The 20,821-nt window shown below is 43.9% G+C and overlaps 1 protein-coding gene across 4 annotated transcripts in view; it reads right to left on the bottom strand.

Annotated features, from left to right (window-relative positions):
- Nucleotides 1–20,821, bottom strand: part of LOC118360402 (tubby protein-like) — a 114,419-nt gene that overhangs the window by 52,261 nt on the left and 41,337 nt on the right. Inside the window, exon 1 of one of the 4 annotated variants that reach the window (XM_052484059.1) lies at nucleotides 5,661–6,699. The exons of the other annotated variants lie outside the window; for them this stretch is intronic. Coding sequence (XP_052340019.1) covers nucleotides 5,661–5,698 — 38 coding nt within the window. The 5' untranslated portion in view covers nucleotides 5,699–6,699. Of the gene's footprint in view, nucleotides 1–5,660; nucleotides 6,700–20,821 lie in introns of those variants that run through there. 4 annotated transcript variants of the gene reach the window in all.

The following is a 20,821-nucleotide window of genomic DNA, read 5'->3' as shown; positions in this document are numbered from 1 at the left end:
TTTTCACTGTAGTGTCCAAACCGTCTTTCAAGCTGTCAGGTATTCCCTTGGCAGCAACAGCCTCTCAGTGGATGCTGCAGTGTACCTTAGTGGCATCGGGAGCAACTGCTTGCACGCGCGTTACCACTCCACTGTGTCTCCCTGTCATGGCTTTTGCTCCATCAGTACAGATACCAACACACCTTGACAACCAAAGTCCATTTGATGTCACAAAGCTGTCCAGTACTTTAAAAATATCCTCTCATGTTGTCCTGGTTTCCAGTGTCTTCCTTAATTGACCCCCCATAAATGTAACAGACATATCCAGGAGCTGTGGCAGGCACGCCACGTCTGTTGACTCATCCAGCTGTATAATTCACTGGCTTGTATGCGAAGCAGTAATTGATTTAAAACATCCCTTACCATGGCACTGATGCGTAGTGAAACTGTTGTTTGATGAAGGCATTGTCTGTATAGTTTTGTGGGCCTTTTCCCCCAGCATTGTCCCAGCCATATCCACGGCAGCCAAAAGAATTAAGTCCTCCACAATAGTATGGGGCTTGCCTGTCCTGGCCACTGGGTAGCTCACCATATAAGACGCTTCTAGACCCTTCTTATTAATGGTATCTGTTGCTTTTATACATACCTTAATACTCGAAAGTAGTCTTTATTCTCGCTCAAAAAACTCCTGTGGCTTATTTTTCAAATTGTCATATTTCATTTCTAAATGTCTGCGCAAGAGTGAAGGTTTCCCGCTAGAGAGTAACGGTTAATGTGATTGGATGTTAATTATTTGACTAAGCTACCTGTATTTGACATTGTGTTGTTATTTCGCTGAACACTAGATAGTTAAATTTTTGGCAGTGAAACAAGGCTACTCAGGTGAGAAAAAACCCCTCGCAAATGTATAGCCCCATTGGAAAATATAAATATACTGATTTTTTTATTATGTAAATCACATTTTTATTTGGCCCTTAATCTACACTGATTGAAGTGGATTTAATAAGTGACATCAATAAGGGATAATAGCTTTCACCTGGTCAGTCTATGTCATGGAAAGAGCAGGTGTTCTTAATGTTTGTATACTCAGTGTAATTTAGGCTTGCCTAAATAAAGCTGCTCCGTTTGCTATGAACATCGGCACATCCAGCACAAAGCGTTAGGTTTAAAAAATTCTTAGTAGTTGCCAAAGTTCCAGAGCATGCAGTCAGCATGCAGTCAAAACTACTAGCTAACAGCTTTTGGCAAGTATGGGTAGCTGCAGCCCAATATGGCGACCGGAGTATGGGCGAGTTGGTGTGTCAAAAGGAGTGGGTGTATGGAAAGCAAATCAGCCAATTGGGCAGATTTATTGCCACTCAAGACAATTTTGCGTGTCTGATTGGACTGCACGACGTGTCAATAACCGCCGGCGGAAGCTAACGTGGCCATGTTTTTTATATCAATTAGGATAGCAGCCTATATTGATAACTGTCTACTACTCAATGGGGAGGGCATGAATGGCAACACCAGGACACAGTGCCCTTTTCTCCCGCTTGACAAGCACTACCGTCTGGCAACAGCGTGCGAAGTAGCTAACTACTAAGCAATAACAGGGTGACAGTCATAGGAAGCACACACATACAATGCATGAAGCAACAGTACAACCATCAATATTTTTCATAAAAATAAACAATCATCAGTTTTATACCTGAAAATGTACAGTTATTTGTATAAAACTTACAGTGAAATACGACTCAGGTTTTTAAACCAGAGGATTAACAAGTCCAAACTCTCACAGTAGGATAGCTCAATGTGCGGTAATTGTATGAAAGAAAATAAAAACACCCACCACCAATCAAAACCATCTATCCTATAGCAGAGTGCTTTCGACACACCCACTCCTTTCCTAATGCCCACTACTTTCCTTGACACAACCACTCCTTTCCACATGCCCACTACTTTCCTTTCGACAAACCCACTCCTTTCCACATGCCCACTACTTTCCTTTCGACACACCCACTCCTTTCCCAATGCCCACTACTTTCCTTGACACAACCACTCCTTTCCACATGCCCACTACTTTCCTTGACACAACCACTCCTTTCCACATGCCCACTACTTTCCTTTCGACACACCCACTCCTTTCCACATGCCCACTACTTTCCTTTCGACACACCCACTCCTTTCCTAATGCCCACTACTTTCCTTGACACAACCACTCCTTTCCACATGCCCACTACTTTCCTTTCGACACACCCACTCCTTTCCACATGCCCACTACTTTCCTTGACACAACCACTCCTTTCCACATGCCCACTACTTTCCTTTCGACACACCCACTCCTTTCCACATGCCCACTACTTTCCTATCGACACACCCACTCCTTTCCACATGCCCACTACTTTCCTTTCGACACACCCACTCCTTTCCTAATGCCCACTACTTTCCTTGACACAACCACTCCTTTCCACATGCCCACTACTTTCCTTTCGACAAACCCACTCCTTTCCACATGCCCACTACTTTCCTTTCGACACACCCACTCCTTTCCTAATGCCCACTACTCCTTGACACAACCACTCCTTTCCACATGCCCACTACTTTCCTTTCGACACACCCACTCCTTTCCACATGCCCACTACTTTCCTTGACACACCACTCCTTTCCACATGCCCACTACTTTCCTTTCGACACACCCACTACTCCTTTCCACATGCCCACTACTTTCCTATCGACACACCCACTCCTTTCCACATGCCCACTACTTTCCTTTCGACACACCCACTCCTTTCCTAATGCCCACTACTTTCCTTGACACAACCACTCCTTTCCACATGCCCACTACTTTCCTTTCGACACACCCACTCCTTTCCACATGCCCACTACTTTCCTTGACACAACCACTCCTTTCCACATGCCCACTACTTTCCTTGACACACCCACTCCTTTCCACATGCCCACTACTTTCCTTTCGACACACCCACTCCTTTCCACATGCCCACTACTTTCCTTTCGACACACCCACTCCTTTCCTAATGCCCACTACTTTCCTTGACACAACCACTCCTTTCCACATGCCCACTACTTTCCTTTCGACACACCCACTCCTTTCCACATGCCCACTACTTTCCTTGACACAACCACTCCTTTCCACATGCCCACTACTTTCCTTGACACAACCACTCCTTTCCACATGCCCACTACTTTCCTTTCGACACACCCACTCCTTTCCACATGCCCACTACTTTCCTTTCGACACACCCACTCCTTTCCTAATGCCCACTACTTTCCTTGACACAACCACTCCTTTCCACATGCCCACTACTTTCCTTTCGACACACCCACTCCTTTCCACATGCCCACTACTTTCCTTGACACAACCACTCCTTTCCACATGCCCACTACTTTCCTTTCGACACACCCACTCCTTTCCACATGCCCACTACTTTCCTATCGACACACCCACTCCTTTCCACATGCCCACTACTTTCCTTTCGACACACCCACTCCTTTCCTAATGCCCACTACTTTCCTTGACACAACCACTCCTTTCCACATGCCCACTACTTTCCTTTCGACACACCCACTCCTTTCCACATGCCCACTACTTTCCTTGACACAACCACTCCTTTCCACATGCCCACTACTTTCCTTGACACAACCACTCCTTTCCACATGCCCACTACTTTCCTTGACACAACCACTCCTTTCCTAATGCCCACTACTTTCCTTGACACAACCACTCCTTTCCACATGCCCACTACTTTCTTTGACACACCCACTCCTTTCCACATGCCCACTACTTTCCTTGACACAACCACTCCTTTCCACATGCCCACTACTTTCCTTTCGACACACCCACTTCTTTCCACATGCCCACTACTTTCCTTTCGACACACGCACTCCTTTCCACATGCCCACTACTTTCCTTGACACACCCACTCCTTTCCACATGCCCACTACTTTCCTTTCGACACACCCACTCCTTTCCACATGCCCACTACTTTCCTTGACACAACCACTCCTTTCCACATGCCCACTACTTTCCTTTGGACACACCCACTTCTTTCCACATGCCCACTACTTTCCTTTCGACACACCCACTCCTTTCCACATGCCCACTACTTTCCTTTCCACATGCCCACTACTTTCCTTTCGACACCCCACTTCTTTCCACATGCCCACTACTTTCCTTGACACACCCACTCCTTTCCACATGCCCACTACTTTCCTTTCGACACACCCACTCCTTTCCAATGCCCACTACTTTCCTTGACACACCCACTCCTTTCCACATGCCCACTACTTTCCTTTCGACACACCCACATCCTTTCCACATGCCCACTACCCACTTTCCTTGACACACCCACTCCTTTCCACATGCCCACTACTTTCCTTTCGACACACCCACTCCTTTCCACATGCCCACTACTTTCCTTTGGACACACCCACTCCTTTCCACATGCCCACTACTTTCCTTGACACACCCACTCCTTTCCACATGCCCACTACTTTCCTTTCGACACACCCACTTCTTTCCACATGCCCACTACTTTCCTTTCGACACACCCACTCCTTTCCACATGCCCACTACTTTCCTTGACACACCCACTCCTTTCCACATGCCCACTACTTTCCTTGACACACCCACTCCTTTCCACATGCCCACTACTTTCCTTTCGACACACCCACTCCTTTCCACATGCCCACTACTTTCCTTTCGACACACCCACTCCTTTCCTAATGCCCACTACTTTCCTTGACACACCCACTCCTTTCCACATGCCCACTACTTTCCTTTCGACACACCCACTCCTTTCCACATGCCCACTACTTTCCTTGACACACCCACTCCTTTCCACATGCCCACTGCTTTCCTTTCGACACACCCACTCCTTTCCACATGCCCACTACTTTCCTTTCGACACACCCACTCCTTTCCACATGCCCACTACTTTCCTTTCGACACACCCACTCCTTTCCACATGCCCACTACTTTCCTTTCGACACACCCACTCCTTTCCACATGCCCACTACTTTCCTTTCGACACACCCACTCGCCCATACGCTGGTCCCCATATTGGGATGCAGATCCCTTTTGGAGCTAAACTAGCTAGTGCTCTCAAATCGTATCCTGATGTTGACAGCAGTTGGGAGTTGTATCAACAACATGGCTAACTTTGCTAGCTAACATGCATTTAGAGAAAACAAGTTATATTAAGTGACTCGCAAGTAAGCAACATTTTGTGGTCAATGAGACTGAGATAGCTAACCAGCTGAGCAAATAAACAAATAATTTCAGATTCGAAAAATACTCCAAGAGGCTCTGCATTTCAGGAATCACAGTAGAAAGTACTACCCCATGTGCACTGTTCAATTATTTAACCATTTAAACCATTTATATTTTAAAGAAAACTATTATTCACGTGAGGTTGCCTGAGGTGTCAGACTCATGGAAGGTTTCTATCCATTGAAGCACTGAGATTTGTTGCCCAAAATTCTGAGGTGAGGCTTAGCGAATAGTCAATTGATGTCAACAATCTAAACTTCCAAACATGCTCCCAGGTCTTATCCTTTATTCTCTCTATCCTTAATAGTGCTAGAACATATATAGCTATTCACACTTGTACACACAAACATCCACCCACTCCCTTCTCTTGTGATCTGTCTTGACTAGCACACAGAGAACTGTACTGTACCTGTAGGGGATCCAGTCGGAAGAGTGCTTGGAGCTCATCTCTCTACCACTGACTGCTGATGTCCTCCAAGTGCTGGGCTAAGTGGGGACCTGCGCCAGCAGCCGAGCGAAGCAGAGGCAGCTGAGGGGTCTGGAGACAGCGATCACGGCGACAGAGCCCACGCAGCCAGCACATCCTCTGCACAGCCCTCTCAGTCCCCTAGCCTCTGTCTGTATGTCCCTGTGTTCCTCAGTCAGTACAGCCTATGGAGCACAGAGCCCAGCGCTTGGCTGGAGATGACTAACTATCCAGACAGGAAGGCTCCTCACTCATGCACACAAGCAGCACACATAAAACAACCCCCTTCTCTCAGTCTCCTCTCCTTCATGTGCTCATTCTTTCTGGTTCTCGGGCTCTGTCTATCTCGCTCACACCCTGCTCTGTTCTCACTCCCGCTCTCAGCGCTCTCTCACTTCTCTCCTCCACCTCTCTATCCCTGGCACTCAATCTCTCACACGATCTCTCTGAGCATCGGTTAGAGCGGAATCGAGCACCAAGCTGCAAGGCGGAGGAAACAGGTACAAGAGATTATCTTTTGTCTTGCTGCTTTAAATGTTTCAGCCGTAGTGTTCCCGTTCGGTCTTTCCTCCCGCGTCAACGCACACACGCGCACACACACCTAGCTGCTAAAGCATGGACTCAGATGTGTTTTCTGAGACATGATTTATTCATTCTCTGAGAGTGAATGTCATTAGCATATGACTGTGCAGAGTAATTGTGATAGTCATTTAACATGCTTCGGACAAAGACACACTGTCTGTCTGTGATAATGACTGCCTCAGTTTCTCTCTCTCCCGCTCGCTCTCTCACACACACACACACACACACACACACACACACACACACACACACACACACACACACACACACACACACACACACACACACACACACACACACACACACACACACACACACACACACACACACACACACACAGACTTGCTGCCCCCCACCCACCGTTAGTGTATTCTGATGGTTATTACTAAACATGAAATCAATCAAATATATTTCCTTTAAAACTGCTTATTGATGCAATTCCATGTTGGCTTAATCAGCAATCTGAAAATGCAAATCAGATGTGTTTAATAAACATTACATTTCAAAATAAAATATATAAACTATTAATCTGGTACACCAGCCTGCTCTCTCTGTCAAACCTATACTTAGTGTACAAAACATTAAGAACACCTGCCATTTCCATGACCTGGTGAATATCCAGTTTTATATGGTAACAAAAATGCTGGTCCATATACTGTATTTTCACCACAACATCCCCAGACACAGTGTTTTAACTGTATTTCATCATCGGGATGTTGTGCTCTTTCCTGCTCATCTCTACCATGGTCACATTCAGTCACTTTGATTTAGTGTGCATTCAGTGAACCTGGCTATTGATTCTAATATTCAGCACTGCTAACAGACCTTTTTCTGCACCACCCAGCGCACACACACACACACACACACACACACACACACACACACACACACACACACACACACACACACACACACACACACACAATCTTAGGGATGTGCTACTGTATGCTGAGGCATGGGGGAACATGCTTGCTTTTCCCCAACAAGGTCAGAGCAGTGTAGATGAGACTGTTCTTTTGATACAGATACTGTGCACACACATTATGGCATGATATACTGTCATCTGCTTTCTTTTTCACTGCATATTAGTCACGATAGCACACAATGCTAGTCAAAATGTCACTGGAGTCATGTGACAGATTAACACGTCAGAGGCAGTGCAGGCAGTATTGAGGGCGCTTCAGCATTCTCTCTCAATTATTTACGACAGGCATCACTGATCCGTAGGCTACTGTTCATTGGTACGCTGGTGTATTGGGAAACACAGAACTGAATGGCAATACACCCAGGCTTCTGTAGAAATATAAAATGGAGGTAAATTACAGTCATGGTAAAACAAATTCTGTGAAATAAGCCAATCCAGAGAAAGCCTGGGCCCTGGGGGAGTTTCAAGTTTTAATGTCACGTGCACAAGTACAGTGAAATGCCTTTCTTGCAGCTCTAACCGCGACAACGCAGTAATCAACAACAGTGTAACACTAAAAATAACAAGGTAGAACAAAAACACACAAGATATAAAAAATAAGAACACGATAAAGTAAGTAAGCATACTATACTGTATACAGGGTCAGTTCCAGAACCATATTTACAATGTGCAGGGATACTAAGTAAGTACAACATGTTCTGTCCCTCCTAAACTGTATAGTGAGAGATCCACATACTCTGATCTTCTGAGTGCTGGGCTGCTCCATATGACAACTCTCGCTAGGCAACAGCGCTAATAAAAAGGTGCATCTGACATATTGGCTCGTTGAAAATAAGCTAAATCTTCATCACCACTACCATCACCATCCTCACAGTTATCATCATTACCATCATCAAGCTCAGCAATAAGTCTGTCTGCACCACTGGACTGTACTTCAACACTAAACATTGTGCTGCAGATTGCTTAGCCTGTGATAAAACACTGTGAACACATTTCTAAATGCATGACAGTAAAGTGGGACTGTCATAGTCAGCCTTGACATTACTAACATCAGTCCACCAGAGTGAGTGCTGTACTTTATTAGTGTGTGATGTCTGAGAGCACAGACAGACGAGTTACTCCCCTCTCGTCTTCTCAGAGCAGGTGTAAGCACAACAGGCTGGTAAATATTTGATGCCAGAGGGGGAGCCTCCTCCCTGGTCTCTCCCTCCCTCCCTGATCTGGTCCCACCCTGATGACAGACAGCAGGGGGCCCCCTCCCTTAGTTCCATCCCTCCCTGATCATCTCCATCCTGTGCCTCCTCCCTACCAGACTCCCTCCCTCCCTGATCTCCCTACCTGATCCCCTCCCTCCCTCCCTGATCACCCCCTCCCCTCCCCCTCCTGATCGCCCTCCATCCCTCCCTCCCCATCCCTCCCTGATCGCCCTCCATCCCTCCCTGATCGCCCTCCATCCCTCCCTGATCGCCCTCCCTCCCTCCCCGATCGCCCCATCCATCCCCTCCCCCTGATCGCCCTCCATCCCTCCCCCTCCCTGATCGCCCTCCATCCCTCCCTGATCACCCTCCCTCCCTGATCCCCTCCATCCCCCCTGATCGCCCTCCCTCCCTGATCGCCCTCCCTCCCTGATCACCCTCCCTCCCTCCCTGATCGCCCTCCATCCCTCCCTGATCCATCCCTCCATCCCTCCCTGATCGCCCTCCCTCCCTCCCTGATCGCCCTCCATCCCTCCCTGATCGCCCTCCATGATCACCCTCCCTCCCTCCCTGATCGCCCTCCCTCCCTGATCACCCTCCATCCCTCCCTGATCGCCCTCCATCCCTCCCTGATCGCCCTCCATCCCTCCCTGATCGCCCTCCCTCCCTGCTAGCCATCACATCATCATCATAATTCTCACTGTGCCCCTGCTACCAGACTCCCTCCCTCCTTGTTTACACTCACCTACACTTTCACATGTCCAAGGACAGAAATGTAATATACTGCAGTAAAAGTCCAACAAGCCCTGGACAGAATCAATTCAATGAGAAAAGTTTCAGGCGCTGTCTCGTGTCATGGCTATATCATTAAAGAATTAACACTATAAACTACCCAGAGCAATTAGATTGTCCCAAAACAGACCTTTGTGAGAGGCTTGTCCAGAGGCATTGTGGAAACTGGAGGATGGCAGGATCAGTGATTGTGATAATGGTCCTGTGCCCTGGACCCTTGCTGATGTGATTCCCTTTGAAAATGCTGCTCTGGGTAAAATGTGCATGGTCTCTTCAAATATCTGGTCCAGCCAGTGTGATGCACTGCCGCAGAGCTGAGTTCTGGAGGAGAGGAGCCACACTGTTAATAATACATTAGTCTGATCAGGCATGCAGGACATGCCATGCACACTCTCTGATGAACCACTTTTACCATTGTCAATGTGCCTGTATGCGCACGCGAGTGTTTGTTTTGTTGTGTAATTGCAAAACAGCATGTGGCCAACCTGCTTATCCAACTGATTGAAGACAAAATACATTTCAATATCTAACTAATTAATCTTGCTAAGAGAGACAAGTATTACAGTACTCTGAAGGAATTAGACACAAAGATTGTTGAGAATACCTCTTCACACCTGGAAAACACAATAGCATTATGTTTCTGAAGACACAGCCTCTTAAAATCCCACTGATTACATATTCCAACCAGAGCTGTTGGTTTGCTTTAAAACAAATCCCTGGATTTCTGTCTCAATCAAGTACAATTGAAGTCAGAAGTTTACATACACTTAATTTCAACCACTCCACACATTTCTTGTCAACAAACTATAGTTTTGGCAAGTCGGTTAGGACATCTACTTTGTGCGTGACACAAAGTTTTTTTTCCCAACAATTGTTTACGGACAGATTATTTGACTTATTCACTGTATCACAATTCCAGTGGGTCAGAAGTTTACATACACTAAGTTGACTGTACCTTTAAACAGCTTGGAAAATTCCAGAAAATTATGTCATGGCTTTAGAAGCTTCTGATAGGCTAATTGACATAATTTGAGTCAATTGGAGGTGCACCTGTGGATGTATTTCAAAGCCTACCTTCAAACTCTGTGCCGCTTCGCTTGACATCATGGGAAAATCAAAAGAAATCAGCCAAGGCCTCAGAAAAAAAATTGTAGACCTCCACCAGTTTGGTTCATCCTTGGGAGACATTTCCAAATGCCTGAAGGTACCACGTTCATCTGTACAAACAGTACGCAAGTATAACCTGTTCAGGATACCACGGTTTACTGCCCCTTCTGGAGGATTTGGGTACCCATATAAAACATGATACATTTTTGTCAAAAGTTGCTAATATATGCAAATAAAAAATATTATCGAATAGAAAACACTCTAAAGCTTTTAAAACCGTTTAAATTATGTCTCTATGTATAGCAGAACTCTCAAAATCTGCATTTTCCCAAAATATCTCTTCTCATCTGAAAAGTTGGGTCACCTTTGACCTCATCGCAAACACCCTTCCCAAACAGTCACAGCACCAGGAAGAGTCTCCACGTGTTCCGCGTGATCTCAGCTTTCAATGGGACTTCTCATTGTGAGAATCGCCAGTTTGAGCACACGGTAAGCTCTCAGTCACTCAAAAAAACCTGTGCGCAATGGTCAAGTCCTCTCTCTTTTCCAAGATCGATTGAACAGTGCTTGTGTTTCTGTTTGTTCTCAAAATTGCTGTACACCTTTATAACATGTTAAAGCTTGATTATGAAGTTAGTTTGACAAGTTTACTCGACATATTATATATTCTTTCGAAGTTTTGGTGCGCAACCACTTCAATTTTGACTACATTTTTACCAAAATCAGGCTATTTTGAGAACCGAAAGACGCAGACTTGAAAACTGAACGCTAATTTGGTGAGTATAATCCCTTACAGGTCGTTTGATGGAAGAATAACAAAGGTAAGGGAATATTTAATGTATTCATTTTGGGTTTCTGTCGACTCCAAGATAGAGGAGTGTTTATGCTACTGTGGGAGCGCCGACTCCATATTATAGTCTAGTGAACGCAAAATGTAACGTTAAAATTAAATGTAACAATGCAATTGCATTTAGAAGAAGTGTATCTTGCTATACATATGTAAAACATACATATTTAGTCAAAGTTTATGATGTGTATTCCTTGTTAGCTGACGTTATCTGCCGGGGCTATCGTCATTTCTCAGGACATTTGGGTAGCATTTTTGAACGATGCATCATTGTAAACAGAGATTTATGGATATATATAGCATATTATTGAAAAAAATGAATGTACTGTGTAACATGTTATATTACTGTCATCTGATGAAGATTTCAAAAGGTTAGTGAAATGATTTTTCTTTTAATCCTGCGTTTGTTGATTGCATATTTTTTCCTACTTGGCTATGCTAATGAGCTATGTCTGCGGTGGTGGTTTGACATAAATATGTGCTATGTTTTCGCCGTAAAACATTTTAGAAATCTGACTTGCTGGCTAGATAAACAACTTGTTTATCTTTCATTTGAGCTATTTTACTTGTTAATGTGTGGAGGTTAAATATTTTTAGGAATATTTTTGCGCATTGTGCGTTATGGTAATGAGCTTGAGCTGTAGTCACGTTACCAGCAGAGGAATAAAACTCCCGAGCTGGATAAACACCATTGGACCACACAGCCATCATACCGCTCAGGAAGATGACGTGTTCTGTCTCCTACAGATTAACGTTCTTTGGTGCAAAAAGTGCAAATCAATCCCAGAACAACAGCAAAGGACCTTGTGAAGATTCTGGAGGAAACAGGTATAAAAGTATCTATATCCACAGTAAAATTAGTCCTATATCGACATAACCTGAAAGGCCGCTCCGCAAGGAAGAAGCCACTGCTCCAAAACCGCCATAAAAAGCCAGACTATGGTTTGCAACTGCACATGGGGACAAAGATCGTACTTTTTGGAGAAATGTCCCCTGGTCTGATGAAACAAAAATGGAACTGTTTGGCCATAATGACCATCGTTATGTTTGGAGGAAAAAGGGGGAGGCTTGGAAGCCAAAGAACACCATCCCAACCGACGCACGGTGGTGGCAGCATCATGTTGTTGTGGGGGTGCTTTGCTGCAGGAGGGACTGGTGCACTTCACAAAATAGATGGCATCATGAAGAAGGAAAATTATGTGGCTATATTGAAGCAACATCTCAAGACACAAGTCATAAAGTTAAAGCTTGGTCGCAAATGGGTCTTCCAAATGGACAATGACCCCAAGCATACTTCCAAAGTTGTGATAAAATGGCTTAAGGACAACAAAGTCAAGGTATTGGAGTGGCCATCACAAAAGCCCTTACCTCAATCGAAAACTTGTGGGCAGAACTGAAAAAGCATGTGCGAGCAAGGAGGCCAACAAACTTGACTCAGTTACATCAGCTCTGACAGGAGGAATGGGCCAAAATTCACCCAACTTATTGTGGAAGCTTGTGGAAGGCTACCCGAAACGTTTGACCCAAGTTAAACAATTTAAAGGCAATGCTACCAAATACTAATTGAGTGTATGTTAACTTCTGACCCACTGGGAATGTGATGAAAGAAATAAAAGCTGAAATAACTATTATTCTGACATTTCACATTCTTAAAATAAAGTGGTGATCCTAACTTTTTATTAGGATTACATGTCAGGAATTGTGAAAACTGAGTTTAAATGTATTTGGCTAAGGTGTATGTAAACTTCCGACTTCAACTGTATCAATTGATTTTTCAGTTCTGCCCAGCACCAACCAGCCAGGACAAGGCCCTTTAATGGGTCCAGCGATTGCTTTAGAACTAAAACAGCCCTATATGCTGCCATCTAAGAAGGGGTTCAAATGGATTCAAAGTGATAGAAAATTGTAAATTAACCAAAAATGTAATGACAAAATTAATGACAAACTGAAAGGATGTGTTACAAAATCCATTCCGAATCATCCATTATGTTTTCAACAAGGCCCTTAATTAATACTGCAAGACAACAAGGCATGTAATTAATACTGCAAGACAACAAGGCCCTTAATTAATACTGCAAGACAACAAGGCACGTAATTAATACTGCAAGACAACAAGGCAAAGAAATGTACTTTGTCTTAAATTGGGTCAAATCCAATACATCACAGATTGCAACTCTGTATTTTCAAGCATTTTGGTGGCAGCATCATGTTATAGGTATGTATTTTTTGCCAACTGGATCATGTTATGGGTATGTTTGTTACTGTTACATCATTTTCCAATCATTTCGTTTTGAACAGAACCATTTTTTCCCCCCGTTCCACTCCACTGTTCCGACCAGCAACCAAATAAAGTACAGATTTCTGTTCCTTTTTAAACCTCTGAAATCATACTTTAAAAAAATACAACATTAAATTACTTCACCAATCAGTGCGGATAAAGCAGCTTTGCTATGGAGCGGGTTAGCAATTTAATCTGTGTAGTAAAGTCGTTAAGAGCTAATTGTATGTTTCAGTAACAGCGTGGTTTAACCATAATGAAAGACAAACACACACACACACACACACACACACACACACAGTGTCAAAGTGTAGAGTGAGAGATGCAACTTAAATTTTGAGGGGGAGGAGAGAGAATGGAAGAAGCTTGCCTTGAAGCACTGGGCATCAAGTTATGACATGTATTATCTGAATTTGGCCCACAGAATTATACCAACAGAGGAGAGGCTTCTATGAAGGAACTTTGAATGTCTTTGAACTTCCGAGTTGGTTTAACGTTGGACCAGAGCAAACTTTGGGTAGATAGATAGAGAAAAAGTGTGTGTGTGCGCAGAGCAGAGTATGTGTGCGGAGTTGAGTGGTCGGAAATTCTGCTCATTGCTCATGGAGTTCTGCTTCAGCACTCCTTTCCAACCGCTCCACTAAAAACCACTCGTTCACAGGAAGAAAAATTCACTTCATTCATTAAAACCCATCCATTGTTGTGACAACCTGAACCTACCATTTTGTTTTGTAATATTGAAACCAAACCATGTGATTTGAATGAAAATATGTTTTTAAAAAACATGTGAATGTAAAGAAGTGCTTATTATTTCAAATAGGCTGAAGTCACTTTAAACAGCATATAAACACTAAATAGGTCAGGAGCCAGACAGAGAGCCTAAGAAAATGAATTATTCAGGCTATATTATTTGAATTATAGCCTACAAAGTAATACATTGTGAAGCATTTGCGAGTTTGACACACAAGGCTGGTAGGGAGTCAGGGATGTTACGCGCTCAGCATTTAAACAACATTTCATTGTATTAAATCATTATAGTTTATAAATTGTGCATACAGGCTGAGACTTATAGTAGTTAGAAATAAAGACAAATTTAACGGAAAAATGCCTTATTAAGCTCAGTCTACAGTGCCTTTGAATACATTTCTAATTACGAGTTTGGACAGAGTCTGCGGCTTCAGGCTCATGTAATGGTGCCTGGAGAGCAGGCCAGCATCGGAGAGGATGTGCTTGCTGTGCCACTGGGCATACTAAACACAGTTTGGCTACTCTTGTCAGGGATGCAGATGTTATCTACAGGTAGGACTAAAGAGTGAGGGCTTTGCATAGGCGCTTTGTTGCGATTTCTGTGGGGCTGGAAAGAAATGCCCGGAGCATAAAATAATGTTATTAACTGGTTCCCATGCTTTTAAAACGACGGTTCTGTTCCGGAACAGTGTAGATCATTTTAGTTTCCAGTTTGGGTTCTGTACCTCAAATCATTTGGTTATTTTCCGGTTTTCGATTCTGTTCCCTGAACCGGTTTCAACCCTTGGTCACTGGCAGTTTGTCAGGATCAAAAAATAAAGTAGCAAAACCGAGGTAAAAAGTTAGAGGAAAACCTGTTGTAGTATTCTGAATACCTAACCGTATAGAGATCTATATTTCAACCAGACAATTACACATTTTTATGCCAAAGTCACACCAGAATGGCTTTCCAAGCAGTGTTAGGGGTTCCTGAGGGGTCCAGTCTCAGTCATACTTGAAAATTTGAGAAGGTTTGAATATTGCTGTCCACCAATTGCTGGCCATCAATAACCTCCAACCAAATGTACTGAGCGTGAGCAATTTTGATAAAAACAATGCATATATGTTTCACTAAGAGTTGTTCAAAGTTGGCAGAATCAGTCAAAAGTATTCACATTTGTAATCACTGCCAAAGGTGCTTCAACCAAGTACTAATGCAATCAAGACATCATTGTTTCTATGTTTTATTAAATTAGAAAATGTTCTATTGTCTCTATTTTAAAATGTGGCGTAGTATATATAGATCAGTAGAATTTTTTTATTGTTTTAATTTTTTTGATTATATTTTGAGGCAGCAAAATGTGAAAACTGTGCAAGGGGTCTATAGACTTTCACTAGGCACTGTAGCTAGAGGTCATATGCCTCTAATTACCACCAAGTACAGCAGCTGGAGGAGGATTCAGCTGGATTCTGCACGCGCTTTCATTAGTGCATAAATTGTACATGCAAATATTATCCAGCAGAAACCTAATCAGCAGTGATGGAGTGGTGGCTGAGACCCAAGAGGCAGTTTCAGAGGGTGCCTGTGAGGGATTTGTACAAACAGAGGCTTCCTTATTTCAGGCTGAGTACTACATCTCTCAGCTTTACAACTGTGTGTGTGTGTGTGTGTGTGTGTGTGTGTGTGTGTGTGTGTGTGTGTGTGTGTGTGTGTGTGTGTGTGTGTGTGTGTGTGTGTGTGTGTGTGTGTGTGTGTGTGTGTGTGTGTGTGTGTGTGTGTGTGTGTGTGTGTGTGTGTGTGTTCAAAAGGAAGTGAATGGGGGCATTGGCTGCTTCCCAGTATTGATTGGGTCTGATGTGACTGTGTTCAGTTCGAGGAGCAGCACCCTGACTGACATTCAAATCTCATTCACACTTTTATGGTGCACTCCTCAAAAAGGGGGGAGAATGGGGGGAGCACACACATAAAAAGTCCTCAAAGCTTCTACTGTGTGACACAAACATCTGTGTGCTTTTTACATCTATGTCTTGAATTATACATCTGCAGTCTATTTGCACCCAGCCCTGTCCTCCACTTCTCATCAGATAGATTCTATCTGCCAAAAGGAACACGAGGTCAAGGAAACTGTGGTAATGTCTGTCCAACAACACAAGGTGTTTGTCATCACTGCCAAGAAAGAGTAGGATATAGTTTGGGTTTGTGTGGGGCTTCCTAGATCAATACACGTGACAGACTAGTGTTATTCAGCAACATAAGGCATTGCACCAAATCAAATCAAATTATATTGGTCAAATACACGTGTTTAGCAGATGTTTTTGCGAGTGTAGCAAAATGCTTGTGTTTCCAACTCTGACAGTGCAGTAATCGGTAACAAGTAACATCTAACAATTTCACAACATACAGTCATGGCCAAAAGTTGAGAATGACACAAATATTAATTTACACAAAGTTTGCTGCTTCAATGTCGTTAGATATTTTTGTCAGATGTTACTATGGAATGCTGAAGTTTAATTACTAGCATTTCATAAGTGTCAAAGGCTTTTATTGACAATTACATGAAGTTGATGCAGTCGATATTTGCAGTGTTGACCCTTCTTTTTCAAGACCTCTGCAATCCGCCCTGGCATGCTGTCAATTAACTTCTGGGCCACATCCTGACTGATGGCAGCCCATTCTTGCATAATCAGTGCTTGGAGTTTGTCAGAATTTGTGGGTTTTTGTTTGTCCAGCCGCCTCTTGACGATTGACCACAAGTTCTCATTGGGATTAAGGTCTGGGGAGTTTCCTGGCCATGGACCCAAAATATTGATGGTTTGTTCTCCGAGCAAATTAGTTATCACTTTTGCCTTATGGCAAGTTGCTCCATCATGCTGGAAAAGGCATTGTTCATCAACTGTTCCTGGATGGTTGGGAGAGGTTGCTCTCAGAGGATGTGTTGGTACCATTCTCTATTCATGGCTGTGTTCTTAGGCAAAATTGTGAGTGAGCCCACTCCCTTGGCTGAGAATCAACACCACACATGAATGGTCTCAGGATGCTTTACTGATGGCACGACACTGGACTGATGTTAGCGCTCACCTTGTCTTCTCCGGACAAGCTTTTTTCCAGATGCCCCAAACAAATCGGAAAGAGGATTCATCAGAGAAAATGACTTTACCCCAGTCCTCAGCAGTGCAATCCCTGTACCTTTTGCAGAATATCAGTCTGTCCCTGATGTTTTCCTGGAGAGAAGTGGCTTCTTTGCTGCCATTCTTGACACCAAGGCATCCCCCAAAAGTCTTTGCTTCACTGATTGAGTTGGAGACGTGCTTGGCCACTCAGTCATGGGTGAACAGGGAGTACAGGAGAGGGCGGAGCACACACCCTTGTGGGGTGCCAGTGTTTCCTACCTTCACTACCTGGGGGTGGACCGTCAGGAAGTCCAGGACCCAGTAGCACAGGGCGGGGGTCAGACCCAGGGACTCAAGCTAAATGATGAGCTTGGAGGGTACTATGGTGTTGAATGCTGAGCTATAGTGAATTAACAGCATTTTTACATAGGTATTCCTCTTATCTAGATGGGATAGGGCAGTGTGCAGTGTGATGCGACTACATCGTCTGTGGACCTATTGGGGCAGTAAGCAAATTGGAGTGGGTCCAGGGTGACAGGTAAGGTAGAGGTGATATGATCCTTGACTAGTCTCTCAAAGCACTTCATGATGACAGAAGTGAGTGCCACGTGGCGATAGTCATTTAGTTCAGTTACCTTTGCTTTCTTGGGTACATGAACAATTGTGGCAATCTTGAAGCATGTGGGGACAGCGGACTGGGATAGGGAGAGATTGAATATGTCCGTAAACACACCAGCTAGCTGGTCTGCGCATCCTCTAAGGACGCAGATAGGGATGCTGTCTGGACCGGCAGCCTTGTGAGGGTTAACACGCTTGAATGTCTTACTCATGTCGGAGGAGAGCCCACAGTCCTTGGTAGCGAGCCGCATCGGTGGCACTGTGTTATCCTCAAAGCGGGCGAAGGTGTTTAGCTTATCTGGAAGCAAGACATCAGTGTCCACAACGTAGCTGGTTTTTCCTTTTGTAATCCGTGATTGTCTGTAGACCTTGCCACATACATCTCATGTCTGAGCCGTTGAATTGTGACTCCACTTCGTCTCTATACTAACGTTTTGCCTGTTTGGTTGACTTGTGGAGGGAATAACTACACTATTTGTCTTCTGCCATATTCCCAGTCACGTTGCCATGGTTAAATGCAGTGGTTCGCGCTTTCAGTTTTGCGCAAATGCTGCCATCTATCCACGGTTTCTGGTTAAGGTAGGTCTTAATAGTACAGGGGGTACAACATCTCCCATACACTTCCTGATAAACTCAGTCACCGTGTCAGTATATACGTCATTATTCTCTGAAGCTACCCGGAACATATCTCAGTCCGCATGATCAAACCCATCTTGAAGTGTGGATTCCGATTGGTCAGACCAGAGGGGGCCTTGTAACCAACCTGGAAGTTGGACTAACAGTGGTCGAGTGTTTTAGCAGCACGAGTACTACAGTCAATATGTTGATAGAACTTTGGGAGCCTTTTCCTCAAATTTGCTTTGTTAAAATCCCCAGCCACAATAAATGCAGCCTCAGTATATGTGGTTTCCAGTTTGCATAAAGTCCAGTGAAGTTTAATTGGTCTAATTTGATTGAGAGGTATTCTAGGTTGGGTGAACAAAAGGACTTTAGTTCCTGTATGTTATCACAATTAGACCATGAGTCGTTAATCATGAAACATACACCCCCACCCTCCTCCTTCCCAGAGAGATATTTATTCCTGTCTGCGCGATGAACTGAGAACCCAACTGGCTGGACGGACTCAGACAGTATATCCCGAGAGAGCCATGTTTCCGTGAAACGGAGTATGTTACAATCCCTGATGTTTTGCTGGAAAGAAGCCCTCGCCCTGAGCTCGTCAACTTTATTATCCAGAGACATGTGTGAATAATATACTCTGAAGCTATGCGTGGTGTGCGTAATGTCGGGCAGAGAAGACTGCTCCGAGTACCTCCCCTTCGCCAGGTGTTGTTTTGGGTCGGTTTCTGGAATCAATTCAATCGCCCTGGGGTTGCGAACAAAGAATCTGCTTCGTGAAAGTCGTATTCCTGGTCGTAATGCTGGTGCGTTACCGCCGCTCTGATATCCAATAGTTCTTCCCGGCTGTATGTAATAACATAAAATGTTCTGGACTATAACAATGTAATACATTTTTTAAAAATACTGCAAGTTTCCTAAGAGCGAGAAGCGAGGCAGCCCTCTCTGTCGACGCCATTCCATATGTGATGTACTGTGGTCTACACTACTGTATCTTTACATGGTGGAATTAATGGCATTAATCCATCAGAATCAATTATATTTTCAACCACATGGGCTAATGAGCACACTAGGAAAAGCTAAATATGGATCAGCTTGGTCAGTCAATCCCCCCATGGTGATGGATGGCTATTGCTTTTAATATGACTTATTTTTACTCTACAATACAGAATTAAATGTAATCCTTTTTAGATAGAATTTTAAGGCAGAAAAACATGAACACTGTGCAAGGGGTGTGTAAACTTTCCCTAGGCACTGTAGCTAGATGTCATATGCTTCTAATTACCACCAAGTACAGCAGTCGGAGGAGGATTCAGCTGGATTCTGCATGCACTTTCATTAGTGCATAAATTGTACATGCAAATATTATCCAGCAGAAACTTAATCAGCAGTGATGGGGTGGTGGCTGAGACCCAAGAGGCAGTTTCAGAGGGTGCCTGTGAGGGATTTGTACAAACAGAGGCTTCCTTATTTCAGGCTGAGTACTACATCGCTCAGCTTTACAACTGTGTGTGTGTGTGTGTGTGTGTGTGTGTGTGTGTGTGTGTGTGTGTGTGTGTGTGTGTGTGTGTGTGTGTGTGTGTGTGTGTGTGTGTGTGTGTGTGTGTGTGTGTGTGTGTGTGTCACTTTCAACAGGAAAACAATGGGAGTGTTGGCTGCTACCCAGTGTTAATTGTCTGATGTGACTGGGGGGAGGGGACACAGAGCAGGCACACGCATGAAAAGTCCACAAAGCTTCTACTGTGTGACACAAATGTCTGTGTGCTTTTACTGAAAATTACTGTTACGTCTCGACTTATACAGTCTATTTGCCCTGTGCTCCACTTCTAATCAGAGAGCATTTGTCTACCAAATGGAACACGAGGTCAAGGAGACTGTGGTATTGTCTGTCCAACAACACAACGTGCTGGTCATCACAACCAACAGTAATATTTTGATTGGGTTTGTCTGAAGCTTCAGACAGAGATCAAGACATGTGACAAACCAGCGAAAGCAAAACCCTTCTGCATCAAATTCTAGTCCTATATTATTCAAGGATGTCATTAGAATGATGAAGATAAGGACAACGAAACATTTACATTTACATTTAAGTCATTTAGCATAATAACATAACATAATTCATTTAACTGTTGAAAGAGAGGATGGAATGAAGCAACAGAGAAAGAGGAAGGCTAATAACATTAGGGGAAATATTATGAAAGGTATATATGCGTCCCACTACTAGTTTTACAAATAGGCTGTATTATATTTCTAAATTAAAATCACATTCGCTAGCCTAAACTTGTAAATTTGTAGGCCGCATGT

Source organism: Oncorhynchus keta, chromosome 2 (genome assembly GCF_023373465.1).
Source record: "Oncorhynchus keta strain PuntledgeMale-10-30-2019 chromosome 2, Oket_V2, whole genome shotgun sequence".
In the NCBI taxonomy this organism is placed as follows: Eukaryota; Metazoa; Chordata; class Actinopteri; order Salmoniformes; family Salmonidae; genus Oncorhynchus; species Oncorhynchus keta.
The sequence above is the reverse complement of the archived record's forward strand: the minus strand, read 5'-3'. Positions and strand labels throughout refer to the sequence as shown.